Raw genomic sequence first — 22,700 nt, forward strand, 5'->3', positions numbered from 1 at the left:
CCTTCTTCTCCTTTAACATGTGTATGTGTGTCCTTTTCCTTTACTCTCAGATGGAGTGATGAAAATGATATTTTCTTTCAAATCAATTCCATTATCTAAATTAAAAATATTATAACATTTCATTTTGAATTTATTACTGGCTCTCATATACAAAGAAATCTTACACTGGTGTCTAATATGTTCTGGATATGACATGATTTTGTAAATAAAATGTTTTTAGTGTTAGAAATTATTTTTAAAAGTTAAAGTTGTAGTAAGAAAATTTTGCTCTTTTTATCTAGAATGGCTTAGTTACATCAAAAATGGTCACAACTTTGTTTCATGCAAAATTAACATTAATAATGTTGGTTTACTTTCACTTTTATAAGAAGCCTGGAACTAATTGCTTTCAATTAATCTGTTCCACTCTTTGATAGCTTATTTATCAGATTGGGAAAGATAGATTTAATGGTACTTGGTTGAAACAGGTTCTTTAATTGGAAACATCACAGCATTTAGCTCACTCTGTGCTCTAGCAATTAAGAACAATTTGGAAAAGTGGTGTTTTTTTATACTATTGTCTCCTTGATTAGGTTTCTGAAGAAGCAGACAAAACAAATGACAATACTACCCAGAACTACTGGTACAAATAAAAGCCCAACAGCCAGATTACTTACTATGAGAAATGTGAGCTATCCTCATCAATTTCTTCAATGTCTTACATTTATTTCACTGTACCCTTGCCTCTTGTGTAGGTAAACAGCAATATTTCTTATAAAATGCATCATTTTGCACCTCCCTTTACACAATTATCCTTTTCCAAATAAGCTTGATTAAGCACCCACATTTCTCTTGGGATGAAACAAACAAACAATTAATCTTTCCTTATTTGTTCTCAGAAGTACCTGTATTCCTTAAACGTACAATATTCAAGGTACCTGTGGCAGCTAGTCGGCAGCAATTAGGCTTGTGCAGAAAATGAATGGACTCCAGTCAGAGGGCCTAATCTGTTGAGAGTTTCTATGAGAGGGCAAGGTTACACCAGTAAAATTCCCTTGTTGTGGAAATACTGTTAAAAATTACCACTTGACTTCAGCATAATTAACGAGGCTTGGGAATTTATATGAACTAAGTAATTGGAAAGAATTAACAAGAGATACATACATTAATCTTTACCAGTTACAAAGTGTTTAATGAAATTAAGGTTCCAGTTCTCATTCCTGTCTTGCTTAGTTTGCACACTTTTTATTTCACTTGTAGATCATGAATATACCATATGAAGAAGAAAAATCTGTCATTTTAGTGAGCCAGCTGATAGCTTTGGCGAACTCAATTACATATTTCAGAAAATAAGCTTAAATGGATAGAAATTCAAACATAATCAACAGAGAAACAGTTATCATGCTAAGTGGTCTATACTATGGAATTTAATTTTAAAAATCAAATGATGATCATCAACCTGGTGAAATACAATTTAACACTGCCATGTTACAGCTTCTGATGCATGAAATGTTATCTGAATGGAAATTTTCAGAATTGAGACTAATTAAAATCCTAATATTGCCACCTTTGAATGGTGCTAATGTACCTACATATGTAAATAAGTTAGCTTTATGCAACAAAAAGATCTACCTTTGAGCTACTTTTCAATCTTGAAACAAAAGAAAACAACAATTTATGTAAAAAATCTTTAGACTGAATTTTGAGGGTTTTTTTTTTTTAACACAAGTTGAGATAAGTCTGTGCTAATTCATCTACATTTCTCACATAATCCTTTGGTGGCCAACAATATGCACCTATGACATGGCATATTAAGGCTAATGGGGCAGTGAAGAAAAATGAAACTGCAGTTCTCTATTACCTTAGCAACACCTGAATGGTACTCCACTCTTAGGTTTCCTTAAGTACCATGTCTAACCACAGGTAATGGGTATCATTTCTATGTCGACTCTTATTCCTATCGATGCTGCTATTAGCTGACAAGCATTTCTTACTTTAAGGTTTAAAATGCTGCCTCATTAAAAAGACTCATAATGACTGCCCAGAATCAAACAGTCAAAATTTCTGACTCACAAATTAACTGTCTGCCATACTTAGAATCTGTTGGTATACTGGATAAGTTTTGCCCAGCTGAATTGTATATTTCATATTCTCCAATGATCTTCTGAGCAACAAAGTAAGATGTTACATTTTCTTACTTCTAAGTTTCTTCTCCACAGAGGCAGTTTCATGTACTAGAAAAAACACTGAGTTTTAGAGTCAGAAGACCTGGGTTAGAACATTGGTTCTGATACCTAGTAATTGTGCGACCCTAGACAAATCACTTAAAATCTCTGAGCCTCAAACTGCTTATCAGAAAAATTGTGATGGGCTAAGCTAGACAATCTCCAAGGTCCTATCCAGATTAAAAATATGTAAAAGTGAGAAATTATTATTTCTCTCTAATATTAATAATCATCTTTGGTTTATGAGAGAAAACCAAATGACCATTTTATTAATTATCTGTTAGCCATAATTAATAAATTAATGATCCAGAAACTATGCCTCTCTAACTTTTCATATGTCACAAAAGCATAAAACATATTCTAAATCTTTTAAATTACTGTCTCAGTCTCCTGAACTTTTAAGATACTGATACTTTTACTTAGGAGTTCTTATATCTTGATTCTTTTCTAGATTTAAGAGTTTAAACTTCAAGGGGAAAAAAAAGCAAACTAGTATAGCTCTATCCATACTAGGAAATTACTGTTAGCCTGCTGACCTACGGTAAATAAGAATGCCTTAATTCATCTCCCAGAAAAAAACAGGTGTTAGGAATGTGTGCGTGTTTTTGTGCATGTGTGCATAACATCCATATATTCAATCCTAGCTATTTATATGTTCATATGTTTTTGTTGCTTAGTTGTTTTTCAGTTGTGTCCAGATTTTTGTGACCTTTTCTGGGATTTTCTTGACAAAGATAATGGAATGGCTTGCCATTTCCTTCTCCAGATCATTTTACAGATATGGAAATTGAGGCACAAGTGACTTGCCCAGGATCACATAGCTACTAAATGTCTAAGGGTGTATTTTAACTCAGGTCTTCCTGACTCCAGGCCTAGCACTCTATCCATTGCACCACCTAGCTGCCCTGAGTTTGTTTACACACACACACACACACACACACACACACACACACACACACACACACCCCACTCATCTATATCTATATGTATGTATACACACACACATATATACATTTTTCACATATATATGTATATGGTAGAAGAATTCTCTTCCTTCCCCTCACCCCCCATATCATATATATGTAGACACATACACAGAAGTTCCCATAGAACTAAAAGTTATATAAGCTCCACATAACTGGTAAAATCGCTGACCCAGTCCAATATATATATGTGCATAAATGTGCATATATGTCTAACAAGAGTATGATTTCACATTGCTGCAGGTGGGAGAAATAGAAATCTCTCTCTCCTTTATTCCTCAGCCTTGGAAAATGGGCATTGCTGAAAACCACTCTCCAACTCCAGAAGGCCTGACATACTCTCTTGACAAGACCTTCACTGAGGGATTTCTCTGGGCATGCATAGAGGAGAACAATAAAGAAAATGGCCATATGACCAAAACAGAAACCCAGTGTCACTGGTTAGCCAAACTGCTATTTTTAACCTCATGGGTTGTTGTGGGGTTTTTTGTCTGTTTTGGCCTAGGTAGCCCTAGCCTGGATCCATGCTTTCTATGCCCTGATTTGGAGAGTTTATGAAATCAAGATAAGTTAAGCATTTATTAAGCTCTTAATCTGTGCAAGTCAACATGCTAAGTGTTAAGGATACACATCTAGATTCAGTGATTTTAAAAAGTATTCAGCACCTAAACTTGTTTCTTAAAATAAGGAATATAACCATTAGAGAAACTTAAAGGCAAATCACTTGGGTAAATAAAACTTGCAGGAGCATATTTCTATATATTTAAATCTTGTGGGGCTTTTATGCTATATGGCTGTAAACCTTGAAATACCACACAATCTCTATGGAATCAAAGTTTGAGAGGACCCAAAAATTAATGGAAAGACAAAAAGTGGGCATGATTAGGCTGCAGTATCTTTCCAATGATGATCTATGTGCAAGAAATGGCAAATAGGACATCATGATCAGAAAAAGAAGTGGGCCAGACATAGGGCAAGAGTGATAACAGATGAATAGCTTAAATGATCCCCTGACATCCAGGAAATGTAAAAAGATGTCAAGGAAGGTCTCTGGTATATTGGGATACTCTCTGTTCAAGACTAAGAAATGTTATATACAGAAACTGAACAAAATGAGGAGTCAGAGATTATAATTTCACCAACGGAAAGAATTTAAAATACTGAATTTTAAAACAATCTCTAAAACCTTTTTGCTGATTCAGTTCCATTCAACAAATATTTATCAACCACCTACTATGTGCTATGAACTATGCTAGATCCTGGGGATGTCAAAACAAAAATGAAACAATGCATGTCCTCAAGGATTTTACTGATCGTTAAGTGTCCTTACCAATCATGATGAAAGATCTACGAGTCAAATTGCTGAGGAGTGGTTTGGGTTTTTCTGATTGAAAAACTATTCCAAATGAAACAAAGTTATAGGACTCCTGACCAGGCACCCCAGAAACATGTATGCACAAAATAATCTGAAAACAGTTTCAAGCAATGATGGATTTAAGTTATTACCAGATCCAAAAAAGATGGATGGCAGTCTGCTTTTCTTAATCTACATCATCATCTAGATCTATTTAAAGATATGTGATACACTAACAAACTTAGTTAACATTTCGATAAAATCAGTAAAATATCTGCCCCTGTTACACTGAGTCTGTATCGATCAATAAAATCACTTGTACAAGGAAAGTACTGTTAAGTACTGACAATTCTAGCCATTAATATTATTTAACACACTGTGCACAGTCTTTAATGAGGACAAAGAACAATTTGTCTTTTTATACTTACAGCATCCATAATACCACTGCTACAGATTTTCTACAGTATTTTCATACTATCAAACTTTATAATCCTTTCTTTTTCCCTAAGTATCTTTGGATTCATTTTAGCTACTATTTAAAAACAATCATTTGAAGAGACAGAAGCTGCATTTATAAATATCTTTTTACTCTAAAAATTGAGAAATTTGAGAACTCAGAATTTCAAAACTCTGTGCCTAAAGGTTTGAGTATACAAGAGAGATAGTCTGAACTTTCTTTAAAGCATCCACCATTTAGTCAATCCCTTTATCAAATTATAGGCATATAAAAAAAGTCTCATTATCTAGAGAGACCATGTATAGCTAGGTATAGATCCATAAGTACTTTAAGACAGAAAACTAGAGAGTAAGGATGGAGGAAAACATTGGAAAGGATAAAAATTATTGTTTATGAGGTAATTATTTATCTGGATAATGATATTTATTCTGGGCCACGTCTAACTCAGACCAGTACAATGAATCAGGCTCAGCGATGAAATACTCATAGACCCTGAAATGAAGATGATTTTACTCATATAACAAATTATTTTTAAAAATCTCTCTGCCTCTGCATTCACCAGGGTAGTAATGGTGGGTCAGAAAGATGTCCCACAGACCCAATCACCTGCAGATTACAGTAAGCAAAGGACTACACTAGTACAATGTCTGCTGATATCCAGTCCAGTGCCTATTGCGCTGGGGCCCAAATCATTGACTCTGGCGCCTGAGCCATGTCACTGGGACCTATGCCTCTGTACAGTCTATTACTCATCTCTCCTGGGGCCCGTGGTGCCTGCTGCAATGGCCCATAAACTACAGTTTATGGTTGCTGGAGCCCCACACTGACTATTCTATTAGGGCCAAGCACTATTCTCCTATTCTGGGCTACAACTGTAGGCACTGCCATTGCTGGTGCCTAAGTGCCGGCCCTCAAAAGCCAGGTCAAGTGATACTCTCCTATACCATGTCAAAAGATGCTCCCCCTAAACCAGGGCTTGAGCATCCCTGCCCCCAACCAGATTCCATGTTGCCTCAGATGCTACCACTACGGGGGCTGGGGCCGGCCCTGGCGCCCCTCATCCAGCACTCACTGGAAGCCAAGAAGGAAAGTTATTGTTCATAGGAGAAAGGGCAGAAGCTAACCTTCCTTTTGAACTTTTAAAACTGATAAGACCTTTACTATCATCAGCAAATTAGTTGGGGTTCATTTAGCACATCTGTTCATGTTCCTAATTCCAAAAATGTCTCTGGGACTCTTGTCTGGGGAGGAGGAAGGGGGAGGGAGAATGTGGGGGGAAGACATTGTCTTTTCAAATATCTCTCCCAATTCCTTCTACCAAAAAGTCCCCAACTAGTCCATGTGGCAGTTCTCTAAGGCTTCCCAACAGTCACTTTAAAAAGTTCTAAGTAGGGGGCAGGTAGGCGGACAGTGGATAGAGCACTGGCTCTGGAGTCCGGAGGACCTGAGTTCAAATAGGGCCTCAGACACATAAAACTTACTAGCTGTGTGACCCTGAGCAAGTCACTTAGCCCCACTGCCTAGCCAAAAAACAAAAACAAAAACAAATCTCCTTTGGGGGCAGCTAGGTGGCACAGTGGATAGAGCTCTGGCCTTGGAGTCAGAAGGACCCGAGTTCAAATCCGGCCTCAGACACTTGACACTTACTAGCTGTGTGACTCTGGGCAAGTCACTTAACCCTGATTGCCTTGCCAAAAAGGAAGGAAAGAAAGAGAGAGAGAGAGAGAGAGAGAGAGACAGAGAGAGAGAGAGAGAGAGAGAGAGAGAGAGAGAGAGAGAGAGAGAGAGAGAGAGAGAGAGACAGACAGAGAGAGAGAGAGAGAGAGAGAGAGAGAGAGAGAGAGAGAGAGACAGAGAAAGAAAGAAAGTAAGTAAGTTAGTTCTAAGTAGTTCCTTCAGTAGAGCTCTTTGATAATCCCAAAATTCTAGTCCCACTGATGGGAATGGGGATCACAACTCCCAAATTAAAAAAAAAATGAGCAAACTCAACAAAGAATAATTTGTAGCATTTACCATCTTTAAGTCATTGTCCTTAAAGACACCGAATATATTCATATGCCCAGAGGCAGTGGGAATTGTTGTCATGATATACGCCAAGCATCACCTTGATGCACAAAGACCACTCTGGAATTCAACTTATTCTGTATTACCCTTCCTCTACTTCCACCCCTATATTGCTAATGATCACCAGTGTTCCAGCCTGGGTCTGATTCAAGTTGATTTGGCACCTCATTTCTAGAATGGGAATAAAATGAGACCCTGTAGACCATGTAAAAACAAAAGGATATCTACAAAGACACAGCATACAAAGCATACTGAGCAAGGATACTGCACTGATACAGTAGAACGTAGCTTCCCTTTGTTACCCTTTTGTTAGCCACACACAAGTCTGCTAACCAGACACCTGTTAGAAGAGTTACTGATTCCTTATTCACTAACTTTTTTATGCTTAGGCCACCAGGAAGCTACGTCAATGGCCCTAGCCTCAGTCCTCTCAGACAAGAAGGTCTTGAGGAGGGCTTTCGATACCTTTAAAAGAAAAATTAGTCTAGCTTATTTTTTCCTACCACAAAATACACAAGCTAAACAAATTCCCCAAATCTGATCAATTTTAATTTACAGTGAATATAACATTTCTCATAGGTCTTTTACTGGAATCAAAATAAACGGCTACATTTTATCTCATACAGACATAATAGCCTTATCTGAAATTGTAAAATAGACCTGGTATTCAGGAAACTCATAATGCCATGTTAGTTAAGGCAAAAACTAGTCCCTTTTGAGATAACATCAAATATAACTGACTATATAGTAATAACCATGCATTACAAATGGGAAAATTCAAAATAATTATTCCTAAATCTTTTCAATGGCCAGACCTAATAAAAATATGACTAAAGCTGAGGAAGCTCAGAGAAGTTCAAGGTTATATACTTAAGACAAAAATGTCTGAAGTTAGAGTAAATGGGTTTGAAGGCCAGGTTTTCTACCTATTTGGCCTTGGATACATCAATTCCCTCTCTTGGCTTCAGTTTCTTCAACCATATAACAAGGGGTTCAAGTAGATGATAAAATTCCTTCCTGCTCCAAATCCTATGAAGCAAGTTTACAAGAATCCACTGCTGACTGACTGAATTTGTTTAAGAGGCATTTTTGCCCTATGACGCATTTTAGATTTTAGATTTGCATAGTTTTCAAAAATCATGTTCATTTAGACTAACATGGAGATTTTAAAAACTGAATGACTATAATTTTATGACACTGAATGTTTCTTTTGGGGTTCCACTTCTTAAAAGTAATATTCCAAAGGATAAAAAGAAGCTGCCTTCAAATTGAATGGAAGCGGAATATTAACAGTGATGGGAATCTGTCTATGTGTCTTCAGGATGGCTCTAGAACATTGGTACCAAACTCAAATGGAAACAAAGACCAAAAAAACATACATAAGGATCCCTGTGGGCTACATAATAACTTTAGAAACCATATCTTAACATCATCATTGTTTTATCATATTTTCACTTATTGTGTAAAATGTTTCCCAATTACATTTTAATCTGATTCACACATAGGCCATGTGTTTGACACCTCTGCTCTAGAATACCCTGTTCTGAGTTCTCATAGGGACTGAGGTAGTACAGTGGCTGTATTTTGGTACCTCTCCTAATCGTGTGATATCCTGTTATAATAATTAGGTCATTTTGAGCTTACAGGGCAAAATAATGATCTGTAAGGTCCATCTGGTCAGGAATTTTAGATAAAAAACTCTGAATTTCATCACAATTGCTCCAAGCCCCCAATCAGGAAAAAATTCCTGACTCCTAGGAAAAGAATGGGCTTTCTACCTTAAGTTACATTTATAACTCTCTCTAGCTAACCCTAGGTATTTGTGGTTAAAGCAAAATCCAGTTTATTGGAAATATTTGGTAACAAAACTGTAGATTATATGACATTACAGTGCGATAGACAATCAATCAGGAAGCATTCGAGCACCTACTTGCCTACAAGTGGCAAGCACTTGTGCTAAGCACTGGGAATACAAAAAGAGGCAAAAGACAGTCCCTGCTCTCATGGGGAAGAGAAGTTAGAGAAAGAGATGATCTTTTCTTGTGATCTTCTTCAGCCTGGGTACTCTTCTCAGGGTATGTGGGCAAGCTAACGATCTCCTTTTGTCTCCCTTCTCTGGTACACCTCACTTCTCTTTTTCCTTCAGTTTCTCGAATTCAAACACCCAGAATCTCTTTTTCTCTCAGTTTTGAGATAGCCGTCTCCCTTTGATACGCTGGCATATCAAAGAGGCAGTGCACAGACCTCTTTCACATTCGGTTCTACTAAACCCAACAGAGCCTCTCTTTATACTCGCAAGTAGCTTTTGTTTGGATAAAAGAACATGGCCACAGAGCATATTTCTGAGCCTCTGAGTTCTGCACATTTCTATCTGCCAAAAATTCTGATATCCTTAATCCTGCTTACTATACCCACCCAGAAAACAACAACAAAATGGGAAATTGGGTTATTATTTTTAAATTAACTTGTATTTTTGATCCTCTAGTGAGGCATTCCTATTGCACTCCCTTTTCTCATTTTCTAGAAAGTACATGCAGAGATTATCCTGGTATTGAAAACTATTTTCTAAGTCTAAGAGAAACAGGTATTAACCTTGGGCAATTCACTTAACATCTCTGGGCCTCAGATTCCTCATCTGTAGTTCTGGATTTCTGCTGGAGTTCTGCATTTCTGCTCTTACGCCCTCTCCTACAAAGCCTCAAAAAGTGTTACCACTGCTGCTATTGAGGCTGCTGATTTAGTCAACAATGCAGATGATATGGACTTACAGAGCTTGTGACCAATGAGTCTAGTACTGATGACACCAAATTTGGTGAGACGACATTACCTGCCCTTACAGATAACATTCCCTCTCTCCTGAATCCAGATTAAAGAAAGAAGCAGCTGCCCCAACTTCTCTCTTGTGTGAAGAGAAGTGTTTACAGCAAACAGGCCTCTGCTTCATAACTACACAAATTGTTCCCCCTCTCCATGCCAGTCAGTTCATTCCTTCTCTACCAACTTCCCACTGTTACATGGTACATAGCTAAAACTCTGCAGTAAATTTTATATTAGCCACACTAAAAGATATTTGAAAGAATGAGTCTGCCTGGGTAGGCAAAGCTGAAGATATATTCAGCCTTAGAGAGGAGGTGGCAAAGTGATGAATGCCCCTTTGGGAAATCACAAACCTTTTCAGTCACTACAATCATACTCATTAGCCAGCCTGAAGTTGATTTACAGGAGGGAGTATAAATAGAGAGACAGTTTGATAATCTGAAGCAAAGTAAAAATCCCCTAAACTAGAGAAGAATGGGGGCAGACAGAAACCAACCTGGAATGAAGGAGAGGAGATAGCTTTCTGTGAGTAACTCCTTTTGGATTTCTTGCTGGTATTTACATGGGTTTTCCCCCACATCCCTTTCTAGCAGCTTGGATGAGGACTTACAGGGTGAAGGACTCCCTCTGGCACCTTCACCAACACTCATAATTAGTATTTACATTACAAATGGAGGCCACTTTTCAATGAGTCATGGATAATCTCTCATTAGGTGACCAGTCAGTTTGAAACTTACATGTCTGGAGCAACCCTAATTCCCCTGATCCTGTCCCAAATTCAAATGACAATTTCCTATAGTGTCCATTATGTATAGTAACTCTTAGCCTAACTTCAGCCTTAAAGCATGATGCCTGGACTAACCATCCACTCCAAGGACTTGGAGTAATTTTTTCTCTTTAATTTCTCAAGCTTCACTGTTATAACCCTTTGTTTCCTTTTTTACTTGCTAACAACCACAGGTGATCTCTTCACTCACCCTATCACCCTAGAGTTTGTTCTTCATACATGTTCCAGGAAAAGAGACGGTCTTCCTGCCACCCCACCCCCCCGCCCAATACATCAAAGTTCAAAACTTTTGGATTTGGAGATAGAAGATGCAGATTCAAATCCTGGCTGTGCTACTTACTGCCTCTGTGGCCCTAATCTATATAATGAAGAAGATGAACTAGCTCTAAATCCATGTCCCTATGATCATTTCCTATGGGAAGGAATGGATATTTCACCATGGTTCTCCATCAGAGTGAGTGACTCCTCTCTAGTGGTTTCAGTGGACCAAGCTGACAAAAAGAAGACCTATGTCACTCATTCTCTTCTAATACCCTGCACTCTGATTATGATAGCCTGGCCTATGGCTGAAAATGGGCAAACTTTTACATACTCTAAACCAATACATACATATTTACATTTGTCCCTCTTTATATGAAGATTAGGGTCCTAATGAAGTTAGGAAATTATTCATTTAAAAAATGACAAAATTAAAAATGAATAAAAATTGAACAGACTCTCTTTCTTCCCATTTCTTCTCATTTTATCCTTCTCTGAACTAATGAATATGAAAGTTACATCATCTTCAATCTTTAAAATTATTATTTCTAGAATATAAAAGCTAGATTTTTTTATACTTCCATTCTCATCTCCAAGTAGTATAGGAGGATACCAAGTCAAATTATTTTTAATTACTTTTTTTGTGTGGACAACACTTTCACATTAAGAAGTGATGAATACAGTGAATAATTCAGAGTGTAAATTTCTGCTTCCTATAGATGTAAAAGTTGAAAAGACACCTTACCTGTAAATAGGCCTCCAAACCTTGTCGTCGTTGCTCCAAGACTTTTGGGACCCAGTTTCTAACATGTTTGGAAGGAATTTCGGGAGTTTTTATACATTTCTTGAGCTATAAAGACATAGAATCATCCTTTAAAATTTGCAGAAAATGATTTTAAAAATTCAAAGACAATGCTGAAAAAAGAAAAAACCCACAAAAATGACACAGGATAAAAATGAATCAGACATAACAACGGATATGATACAAAAATCTATTTAAAAGTTCTTCCCCAGACTTATATGAACTGATACAAAGTGAAGTGAGTAGAACCAGAATACTGTATACAATAAAAGCAAAATTGTAACAATGATGAACTATAAAAGACATAGCTACTCTGATTAAGGCAATGATCCAAGACAATTTCAAAAGACCCAGGATGAAAAATGCTATCCATCTCCTGAGAGAGAACTGATGGAATGCAGACTGAAGCATACTTTTTTAACTTTATTTTTCTTGTGTGTGTGTGTGCATGTGTGTGTGTGTGTGTGTGTGTGTGTGTGTGTGTGTATGTTTTCTCTGCAACATGGCTAACACAGAAATGTTTTGCATGATTTCACATGTATAACTGATATCCTAATGTTTGCCTTCTCAAGGGGTGGGAGGGAGGAAGAGAATTTGGAATTCAAAATTTTAAAAATAAATGTCAATAAAATTTTTACATGTAATGGGGAAATAACTAATAAAATAAAAACTTATTTAAAAAATAAAAAAAGTATTGCCCTAAATATCCTTCTAAAATGCTAGAGATTTTATTATACGCCCTTTTAATATTTTATAATTGTATATATTTCAAGTATATGACTATTTTTCCCAAAATATTATAAACAAACTGAAGTAAAGTGAATTAATCTAAAAGTGAAAAGGTATAAATAGTTCCTTAAATCAATACAAGCAGAATTTGTTTATGTAAATAAATTTAAAAGTTAGCACTGTAAGTTATTTTGAATATGTTGAAAAAAAGTAGAGCAAAATGTTGTCCTCAGTAACACATTCTGCCTGGGAAGGTTTAATACTATACTATGCCATCTCATTTGGAGATCACTCACAGAAAAGTAAACTTAAAAAACAATAGGAATGATCCATCTACATTTAAAAAATCAACTGAAAATACTATTCAATGAAAATTGAATGGTCCTTTTAAGAGGCAGATGATGAAACCTCTTTTCAGCCTTTTGGCAGTCAATGGACTAAAGGCATAGAATGATACATGTATTTTCAGGCATGGCAAATGTGTTTTGCTTAACTATACATATTTGTTTCTGGGGAACTTTCTATTTGGGAGTTGGGGGGATGGTGAGTTAGTGGGTAGTGACAGAAAAAAAGAGCATCAATAAATCATTTTTATGTGCACAGAAGAAAAACAGAAGTATATCAGGAGACATAATGAAGAAATTTTGATTAAATTGTTAAATTTAATATATTCATACACTATCTTTCTAAAAACTATATGTAGCAAATTTAGTTTCTCACATAATCCTTTTTTTGTTTTTCTTTATATGATAACATGTGTTTATTAAGGTTTTTTTAAAAAAGAAAAAAAAAGGAACCTGCCTTTCAAGCCAAAGTTTTCAGGGCTTTATGGCTAAGTGTAGCTTGAGAAGAAAAGGCCAAGGAGAAAGAGAAACTATTTCAACTATCAAAAACTGAGTTAGATCTTCCTCCATTTAAAAAAAACAAAAACAAAAAAAAAACCTGATCTTAATGTTTTAATTAAAATTATGAAAACTCTACTTAATGTCAGTATGTAATTCTTTGTTCCGCATCTAAAGAATCAGCATGCAATAATGACTAAGAAGCTTAACATTATGTCTTCAATAAACTAAAAATATGATGTGTCCACAATATTATATTGTAAACTTGCTTTTCAAAACACTTTATAACAAAATAACAAATGGAATAGATTTTGGTGCTATATGTCATTCTTTTTGCTTGATTCTGTCTCTGAGAAAATGTGGAAAGAAATGCAAGGACAAACTCAAAATCAACTTTGACATGCTTGCCCATAGGGGACTGAGAATTTACATTTTGTCTCTGAGCTGACTGAGTTGTTTCTGAAGCAAAAGCAAAGCCAACAAAGCCAAATCATTAAGAAAATATTTATTACAACTTGAGATATTTTCAATTTCATAATAAATTTCCTTTAAAAAGTATTAAATTACAACTCATATAATATTTAAGAAGGAAAAACCAAGGCTCTCTACATTATCCCAAAGCTGTAGCAAAAAAAAAAAAATTCCCCCTATTTATGTGTCAAGAGTACTGAGGAAGCTATCATCAAATACCTACTGGGATGACAGCATTTGTAGGTGAGTAATGAATTGCTTTAGATGAAAGAAGACAAACTTGAAACAATATAAGTTTACAATAGGGCTCGGCTGCTTACAAGATAAATAGTCCATTGCTACTCCACTGATGATTAACAGTCTAGGTTATACTGTGATTCTGTTGTACAACTTTTACCATCCATGTGGACAGCCAAAAGATATACAAGATACTTATATGAACACAACCCTATTTTCTCAGGGTGGATTACCGTGCATTATTTTTTAGACAGTATTACATCTGTTTCATGAAATACCTTTTTGCTGTAGAACTTGACTTAAAAGATAATTCAGTTATACTTAATTATTTTCCAAAATTTGGTTAAAATACTTTCTTTTTTGGACACAGAATGATAAATATAAATAGGTTTAAGAAGAATTCATATAAACATATGGTTGATAAATCCAAAACAGGAGATTAAGGATAAAGAAAACTAAGGATATTTGGAGTTTAATGCTAATGATGACATGATAGAAAGAAACTAAAATTCTCTCGGTGTCACTGTCATGAGTCAGAATACTTGGTTAACTGGTTTGACTTAGAATGGCATTTCTTGGGTTCTTTCATAATTCATTTTTCACTAAGTGAAATGCAAGAAATTCATTATTTTATTATTATAGATCATGTGCTATGTACTCATAGAAAAATGACTGGAGTCAGTATTAAGATAAATAATAATAGCTCAAATCAACAGTTAAAACCTCTATGACAAGAATGAGGTCTGGGAAACAACGACAAACAATACTGTAGATCATATGAGATTACTACAAATAGTTTGCATTTAACTCTCCTACACCTGGCGACTGAGTTTTCCTACCATACTCTTTACTATGCACGTGTGTATGGAACTAGGGACCACAATTCCAAATAGCAGATTTTCTGTTTCATTGCAGGGCATAAACCCAAGTGAAATGGAACATTTTGGGGAGAACACTTTTAAGCTTTTAATGAAAATTGAAGTGAAAATGAAGATATTTTTTCCCATTTCTGGCATAAATTACAAACTATACAGTATCAGGGAAAGTAGTTGTGATTTCCAACTTTAAGTCCCCATAGACACCAATTTAACCAGAAATCTACAAATATCAATGAAATTCTCTGCAACTGATTTCTTTTTTTTAATTAATTTATTTTGAAGTCTCAACAATCAGTTCCATAAGCTTTTGAGTTTTAAATTTTTCTCCCCCTTCCTCCCCACCTCCTTCCCTAAGATGGCACACAATCTGATATAGGCTATACATATACATTCCTATTAAACATATTTTCACATTAGTGATGTTGTAAGCAAGAATTAGAACTAATAGAAGGAACCACCAGAAAGAGGAAACAAAACACAACAGAAGACAAAAAATAGCAAATAGTATGCTTCAATCTGCATTCAAACCCCATAGTTCTTTCTTTGGATGTGGATAGCATTTCCCATCATGAGGCCTTTGGAGATGTCTTAGACCCTTGTGTTGCTGAGAAGGGTCAAGTCTATCAATATTAGTCATCGCACAAGGTGGCTGTTACTGTGTACAATGTTCTCCTGGTACTGCTCACTTCACTTAGAATCAGACCATACAAGTCTTTCCAGGTGCAACTAATTTCAATTGAGAAATATCCAATAAATGACTATTGTTTGCTCAAACTTTCTGATGGCCTGATTGATTGATTGAAACATAACGAAAGATAAAAAAGAATTATTAGGCAAGGTCCCTGTCTTCAAAAAGCTTACATATCTTGGGGGTAGATGAAACAAATACTTGTGAAACAACTAGAGAACAATTATATGCCAATATGTACTTATATACTATTGGAATTCAGAAACCAGAGAAATCAGTGGGGCCTAGGGCAGCAAGAAAGACTTCATGGAAGAAATAAGACTTCACCGGGGCCTTGAAGAAAGAGTAGAACTTAGGTAAGTTAAAAGTTGAGGGAAGAACCTCTTAGGCTATGGAAAGCATTAAGAAAGATACAAAGACAGAAATTAGAATGACATGGGTTCAGTGAAGAGACCAACTTAACCATAGCATAGGGCATGTTTGGGGAAATACTGGGAAACAAGGATATTCAGAGTGAGCCCACAATATGGAAGGCATTAAATGCCAAGATGAGAAGTATGGACTTGATAAAGAAAGGAATACATTCTAAGTTCTTAAGCAAGTGTGGAAAACAATTAAGAGTGAAATGAAAGTGGTATCTTTAGGGCAGAAGTTAGCAGAGGTGAAGAGATTCTGAACTAACAAAACAGAAATAATTCAGTAAGGACAAATTCAAAGATATTTTAAAGGTAGAAACAATAAGGACTTTGTAACAGCTGAAATATAATAGGATAAAGGAGGGGGAAGAATAGAAAGTTAAGAAGGGAAAATATTTTCTGGGCTAACAAAACTTTAAATAAAAATATCTTCTAAAAGATCTATCTTGGATCGATCTACCCTTTAAAATATTAACTTTAATATAATAAAATCAAAAACATTTTACAAGTGCACAAGATAAAACATTACTTTATACTTTTCTGGAGAAAAATCAAACTAATATATTAACAAATATTTCTTGGCTTCCTCTTAATGTGAACAAATACTGAAAATATTGATTAAAGTGCCTATTGTGAAATTTCTACAATACAGGTAGTCAACAGAATGTACTTAAATGACAATGATTACAGTTACCTCTTCAGTATTAATAGCCATTGGCTTAAAAGGCACTTCTGAAGGTGCTGGGTACTCAGAAAAGAAATTAAAGCACTTATTAGCAAAATGTATAAAAAATTCTGCTGTTTTTAAAGACTGGCACCCAGTCAAGAAAATGTTTACCAGACATTTCTGAGGAGTACAAAACATAACACAGTTAAAAAACACAGTAAATCAACATGTTCATTCACTTATTCAACAAATACTTATTAGTATCTAGGTTCAAAACAATTATATTAGGTTCTTGGGAGAAATAAAAATAAAGCATGGTCAATACCTAATAATAATTTATATTTAGTAGTAAATGGCTTATGGGGCACCTAGATGGTGTAGTGAATAGAGTGCCCACCTTAGAATCAAGAAGACTTATCTTCTTGAGTTCAAATCTGGCCTCAGACACTAGCTATGTGACCCTGGGCAAGTTACTTAGCCCTGTCTGCCTCAATTTCCTCATCTGTTTTTAAAAAAAAGCTGGAGAAGGAAATGGAGAACCACCCCAGTATCTTTGCCAAGAAAATCCCCTTAAAAACAGGGTCACAAAGAGCTGGACATGACTGAATAATGACTGAACAACAACAAACAAGTAGCTTGCACTCTTAGTAACAAAATAAATTAAATGGCTTAGGGGGGAAAGTTGTACATTTTAAAAATAAATTCAAATGAAATAAATATTTAAGGAAAGCTGATTATCTTGTGGTAAAATATAATAAAGGTAAAAAATAAAAAACATGAAAACAAAATATCAGAAAAATACAACAGAAAATAACTGTGGTAACTGTTGACTAAAGCTTATAAAAGTAAAGTTTTGTAAGATGTGAAAGTAGCAAGGCCTAATACTTATGCAATTTTACCAAAATTTTCACCTACTTCAAAGTGCCTTAACATCTAATTTTACAATTCTAACAGAATTTGAGAGATGAAAGGACCTCATTGGCCATATATAATCCCTATTACAACACAACCAACAAGTTGTCATCTAGCCTCTGTGTGAAGACCTACAAGAGGGGAAACTTACCACCTCTTTAGATAGCCCATTCAATTTTTGGACAGGTTGGGGAGTTTTTGCTGACATCAAGCCTAAAAAAATATGCATCTGAAATTTCCACACATTGCTTCTGGGGAAAAACACAAGTCTAAGCCCTTTTAGACATGATGGCACTTCAAATGTTTGAGGCAGCTATCATGTCCACCCTGAATCTTCTCTTTCCAGGCTCAGCATATACAGCTCCTTCAACAGGTCTTCATATGACTTCAGTTTAGGGCCCTTCACCATTCTGGCTGCTCTCCTCTGATGCTTTCTAGCTTATCGGTGTCTCCTTAAAACTGTAATGACCAGAACCAAACATAATACTCCAGATGGAGTCTAATGAAGAACAACTCAGAAGAACTATTCCCTTCTTATACCTGGAAGCTACATCTCTTTTAATGCAGCCCAATATCACTTTAGTTTTTTTGGCAGGCATATCACAATTCTGAATCACATTTAGCTGATACTCCACTAAGCACCCTAAATATTTTTAAACTTTCATTTAACTATGACTCTCCCATCCCATCCTATACCTGTGTGAGGTTGATTTTATATACTCAGGTATGCATTTATCCTTACTGAATTTCATCTTACTAGTTTCAGGCAATCAATGCTCTAGCTTGTCAAGATCCATTTGGATCATGACTCTGTCACACACTGTATTAGTTCTCCCTTACCCCTCAATTAAATCTGCACATATGATAAGCATACTATTTATGACTTCATACAAAGTCACTGAAAAAATAGGTCCTTGGGGTCCTCTCCTGGAAACCTCCTGCCAGGCTGACAAGGAACCATTAAAAATTATCCTTTGAGCCTGGCCATTCAACCAATTCTGAATCCATCTGGCTGTACTGTCATCTAGTCTTCATCCTTCTATCTTCTCCACCAGAACACTATGAGATACTTTACAAATATCTTTACTAAAATATAGATAAATTATATCTATACTTGTCCTCATCTATTAGTTTAGTGTCAAAAAAATTCAATTTAATCTGGCATGGCTATTTTTAAAATAGAATTTTATGGATAACTTTTGTTTTCATGCCTTCTACATTACCCTCCCAAAGATCCACTTCTAATAATACAAGTCTTTCAGAAAAAAAATTCAGCAAACTCAATCAACGCACTAAAAAAAACCCTGAAAATATATACAATGTTCCATACCTGAGGATCTGTCTAACCTCTGCAAAGGAATGAGGGTGGGGGAGTGGGAGATGTCTTCTCATATCTCTTCTTTGGGGCCAAGCTTGTTCTCTGTAATTTTGCAACAATCATTTTTTATTGTTTTGTGCTTTTTGTTACTTGCATTTGCATTGTGGTACTGCTGTTTCACTGCTTTTTCATGGCAGAGTGGCTTTCATAGCTTAATGAAACTATGAGCTATACACACAGGTCATACTTGAGAGTTCTGACAAAAGGTGATCCACTGCAGAAGAAAATGGCAAACTACTCCAGTATCTCTGCCAAGAAAACTCCATGGATATATTAAGATACTAAAAGATATGACATCAGAAGATGAGCCCTTCAGTTCTGAAAATGTCCAGAGGACAGAAAGGCCTGGCTTGCTATGGTCCACAGGGTCACAAAGAGTCAAACATGACTGAAAGACTGAACAGCAGTCACTATATATATATATGTATTTAGTGTTTACTTGCTTCTGTTCACTTTACTTTGTATCACTTCATATAAGTCTTTCTGTGCTTCTCTGTAATCAATATATTTATGGTTTCTTACAGAACAGCAATATTCCATTATATTCATGTATCACAGTTTGTTTAGCCATTTCGCCAGTCAATGGCATCTACTTTATTTTAGCACAAAAAGTGTTGCTATAAATATTTTGCTGCATATAGAGTCTTTCTTTTAGTCAACAACCTCCTTGGGGTACCTATTTATGGAATATTTGGGTCACAGAAAATAGATATTTTAGGGACTTTATTTGCTTAATTGCTTTCCAGGCAGTTTTGGCAACAATATATTAATGCATTTATCTTTCCATAACTCCTCTAACACTGACCATTCCATTTTCTGTCACCTGTGTCAAACATTTTGGTGGATGTGAGGTAAAATCTCAAAGTTGCTTTCATTTGCATTTCTCTTATTATTGATGATTTATGGCACTCTTTCAAATGGTTGTCAATAGTTTGAAATTCCTTTCTGGAAAATGGCTGATGTCTTTTGAACACTTATTTACTGAGGAATGCCCTTTGGTCTTATGTATTTGTTGTATATGACATATTTATTATATATTAATTGTCTTTATATACTGAATACCAAATCCTTATCAGAAAACTGGTACACAAAGATCTTTCCCCAGCTAACTATTTTCTTTATCATAGATGCACTAATTTCATTTGTACAAAAGTCTTCAATTTCTACTAATCAAAATAACCTATTTTATCTTTTGTGATTGTTTATATGCCTTTTGTTTGGTTAAGAATCCAACTGCTACCCACAGCTGCTAATTTTTTCATAGCTTGATCTTTAATATTCAAGTCGCATTTTTTCAATTCTTTTTGTAGAACATGTTGTAAGATGTTGATCTAAGTCTAATTTCTGCAGAACAGCTTCCCACTTTTACCAGCAGTTCTTATGAAATAGGGAGTTCTTTCCTAAGTAATCTATGTGTTGAGGTTTATCAAACACTGGGTTCTTGAATTCCATTATTTCTGATTCTCCCAATGTGATTGTTTTTGATGAAGCCATACTATCCTTGAAAACACTATTTACCTTTCTGGATATTCACCAACCATGTTTGTAATGACTTGTTTTAGAATTTTCTCAGGAATTAAAGTCAGGCTCATTGGCCCATAATTTGCAGACTTTGTTCTCTTCCCTGGTTTGAAAATCAGAATATTTGCCCATGTTCAAACTTGTGATATATTTGCTTTTTCACAATCTTTCAAATACTTCTGAGAATGGCTCAGTAATCACATCTACAAACTTTTTTGGTGACCACTGAGCTTTTATTATTTGTCCCATGGACACTCTCCTGGTTTTTCCTGACCTGGTGATTGAGGAAGCAGAGGGGAACAACTTTTATATCCTTTTAATCTTGGAGTTGACTCTTCCTATGGTTAATTAATAAAGCTGGTTTTATTTAATCTATTGTTTAACTAAGTGCCTGGTATATTAGTGCTTAATAAATTTTGCTGACTCAACTTATATTGGACTTTATGATCCACGAGTGATTTTTTTTTTTTGCATTTAAGCTCTAAATCACAATGTTATAACTAACCTAATTTACTCTTTTCCTACAATATTTGGCATAGATCAGAAGAGGATTTCTTATGTAATGGTCTCATGATTAAATCTCCTTTTTAAGTAAGAGAAGGTTGTTGTAGAAGAAAAAGAGACTTGGGCAATAAGACGGTCAGAAACAGAAGTTTGGTTTCTGGTGGCAAAAGTGTTATTTAAAATATACTGGAAGTCTATATTAGGATTATAAGAAAGTAACCATAAAAACTGTGGGACTAATCTACAGGATGAGTTGGAAGCTGATGGAAAAATGTCCTCTGACTCTTACTGATATTTACCAAAAATGCTAGAGCCAACATGGTAGAATAATAGGAAGCAGTATAACAAGCCCTCTACCAAAATTCTTCTAAACATATCTAAGAAAATGTACTAAACCTTCTGATGAAGAAATTTTTTAAAAAGTCATAGAGTTATTTTTCTATTCCAGGTCAGCACAGGAGGAGAGAGGTCTGTGGACCCTGAAGATGTGGTTTAGTCAGGAGCAGCCTCAGAGAGCATTTCAACATACAAAGACTGTGCTATGTACCTACAGAGAGCAAGTTCAGAAGCAAACTGACCCCAGCAGCAGAGCAGAGTCTCACTTCTACCTTCTAGACCAGCTTGCAGCCTGTAAAGAAATAACCAGGGAAGGAATTCTAGACCAAAGAGATGCCTGTAGTTCTCTCTTAGAACCAAAGGGTAAAGTGGAAATAGAAAGAATCCAATGGTCACTTCCTGAAAGAAACTCACAAATAAAAACCTGCATGTACATTATAGTGAAATCCCGAGCTTTCAGCTATAAGAAAAAATACTGCAAGCAGCCAGGAAAAAAAAAAAAGAAGAATCCAAGTACCAAAGAGACATAGTAAGGATGACATAGAATTTAGCACTCACCATTATAAAGAGGAGTGAAAAACATGGAATATGATATTCCAGAAGGCAAAGGTATCAGCTTATAGCTAAGAATAAACATACCCAGAAAAATTAAGGACTAGTAAAGTGGAAAAAAACAGACCTTTAATCAAATAGAGTACTCTCAAGTATGCCTGATGAAAAGGATTTGAGCTACATAGAAACCAAGGATTAAGAAGCAAACATGAATAAACAATCATAAAAGGTAAGCATAAATAAAAAAGCAAAATATGAATAAACAATCATAAAGGACTAAAAGTGGATAAACTGTTTAAATTCTAATATGAAGAGATGAGATATATGTCTCCTTTGGATCCTACCATTATCTGTGGTCACAGAGGGAGTCTATTTAAACAAGGCCTAGGACTGATTCTGCTTTGTCTTGGTCTTAAAAGATGAATGGAAAGACTAGGGAAAAGGAATACACTAGACCAGAAAGGCAAAGGAAAATCAGAGAAAATTATCTCACATAATCAGGGTGTTCTTGTAGATATCTTTACAAAGAGGAAGGGAGGTGGGCAGGTTGCTCACACTTAAAAAGAACTCTTATCTGAAATGAGGTCAAAAGAGGAAAGAATACACATACACAGATACACACACACAGACACATACAATCAAATACAGAAACACATTTCACTCTACAGGCAAATAGGAGGGAAAGGATAGAAGCAGGAATAGTGAACTACAGAGAATAAATTAGAGAGGGATTAATATTAAGGAAAAAAAATCCTCTCACTAAGGATGTACAAAAATATTTATAATTCTTTTTGAGGTGACAAAGAATGGCATCTAAGGGGGATGGGGAATGGTGGAACAAGT

The 22,700-nt window shown here is 35.5% G+C and overlaps 1 protein-coding gene across 3 annotated transcripts in view; it reads right to left on the bottom strand.

Moving 5' to 3' along the window:
* SNX24 (sorting nexin 24) overlaps positions 1 to 22,700 on the bottom strand; it is a 238,668-nt gene that overhangs the window by 75,807 nt on the left and 140,161 nt on the right. For all 3 annotated transcript variants that reach the window (XR_002328804.2, XM_021009526.2, XM_078152966.1), the window contains one exon: positions 11,670 to 11,774. Coding sequence is in view for 2 of the 3 variants with exons in the window: in XM_021009526.2 (XP_020865185.1) it covers positions 11,670 to 11,774 (105 nt within the window). In the remaining variant the exon portion in view is untranslated. The remainder of the gene's footprint in view (positions 1 to 11,669; positions 11,775 to 22,700) is intronic.

The sequence above is a fragment of the Phascolarctos cinereus genome, unplaced genomic scaffold (assembly GCF_003287225.1).
Source record: "Phascolarctos cinereus isolate Bilbo 61053 unplaced genomic scaffold, phaCin_HiC Scaffold_4;HRSCAF=312, whole genome shotgun sequence".
In the NCBI taxonomy this organism is placed as follows: Eukaryota; Metazoa; Chordata; class Mammalia; order Diprotodontia; family Phascolarctidae; genus Phascolarctos; species Phascolarctos cinereus.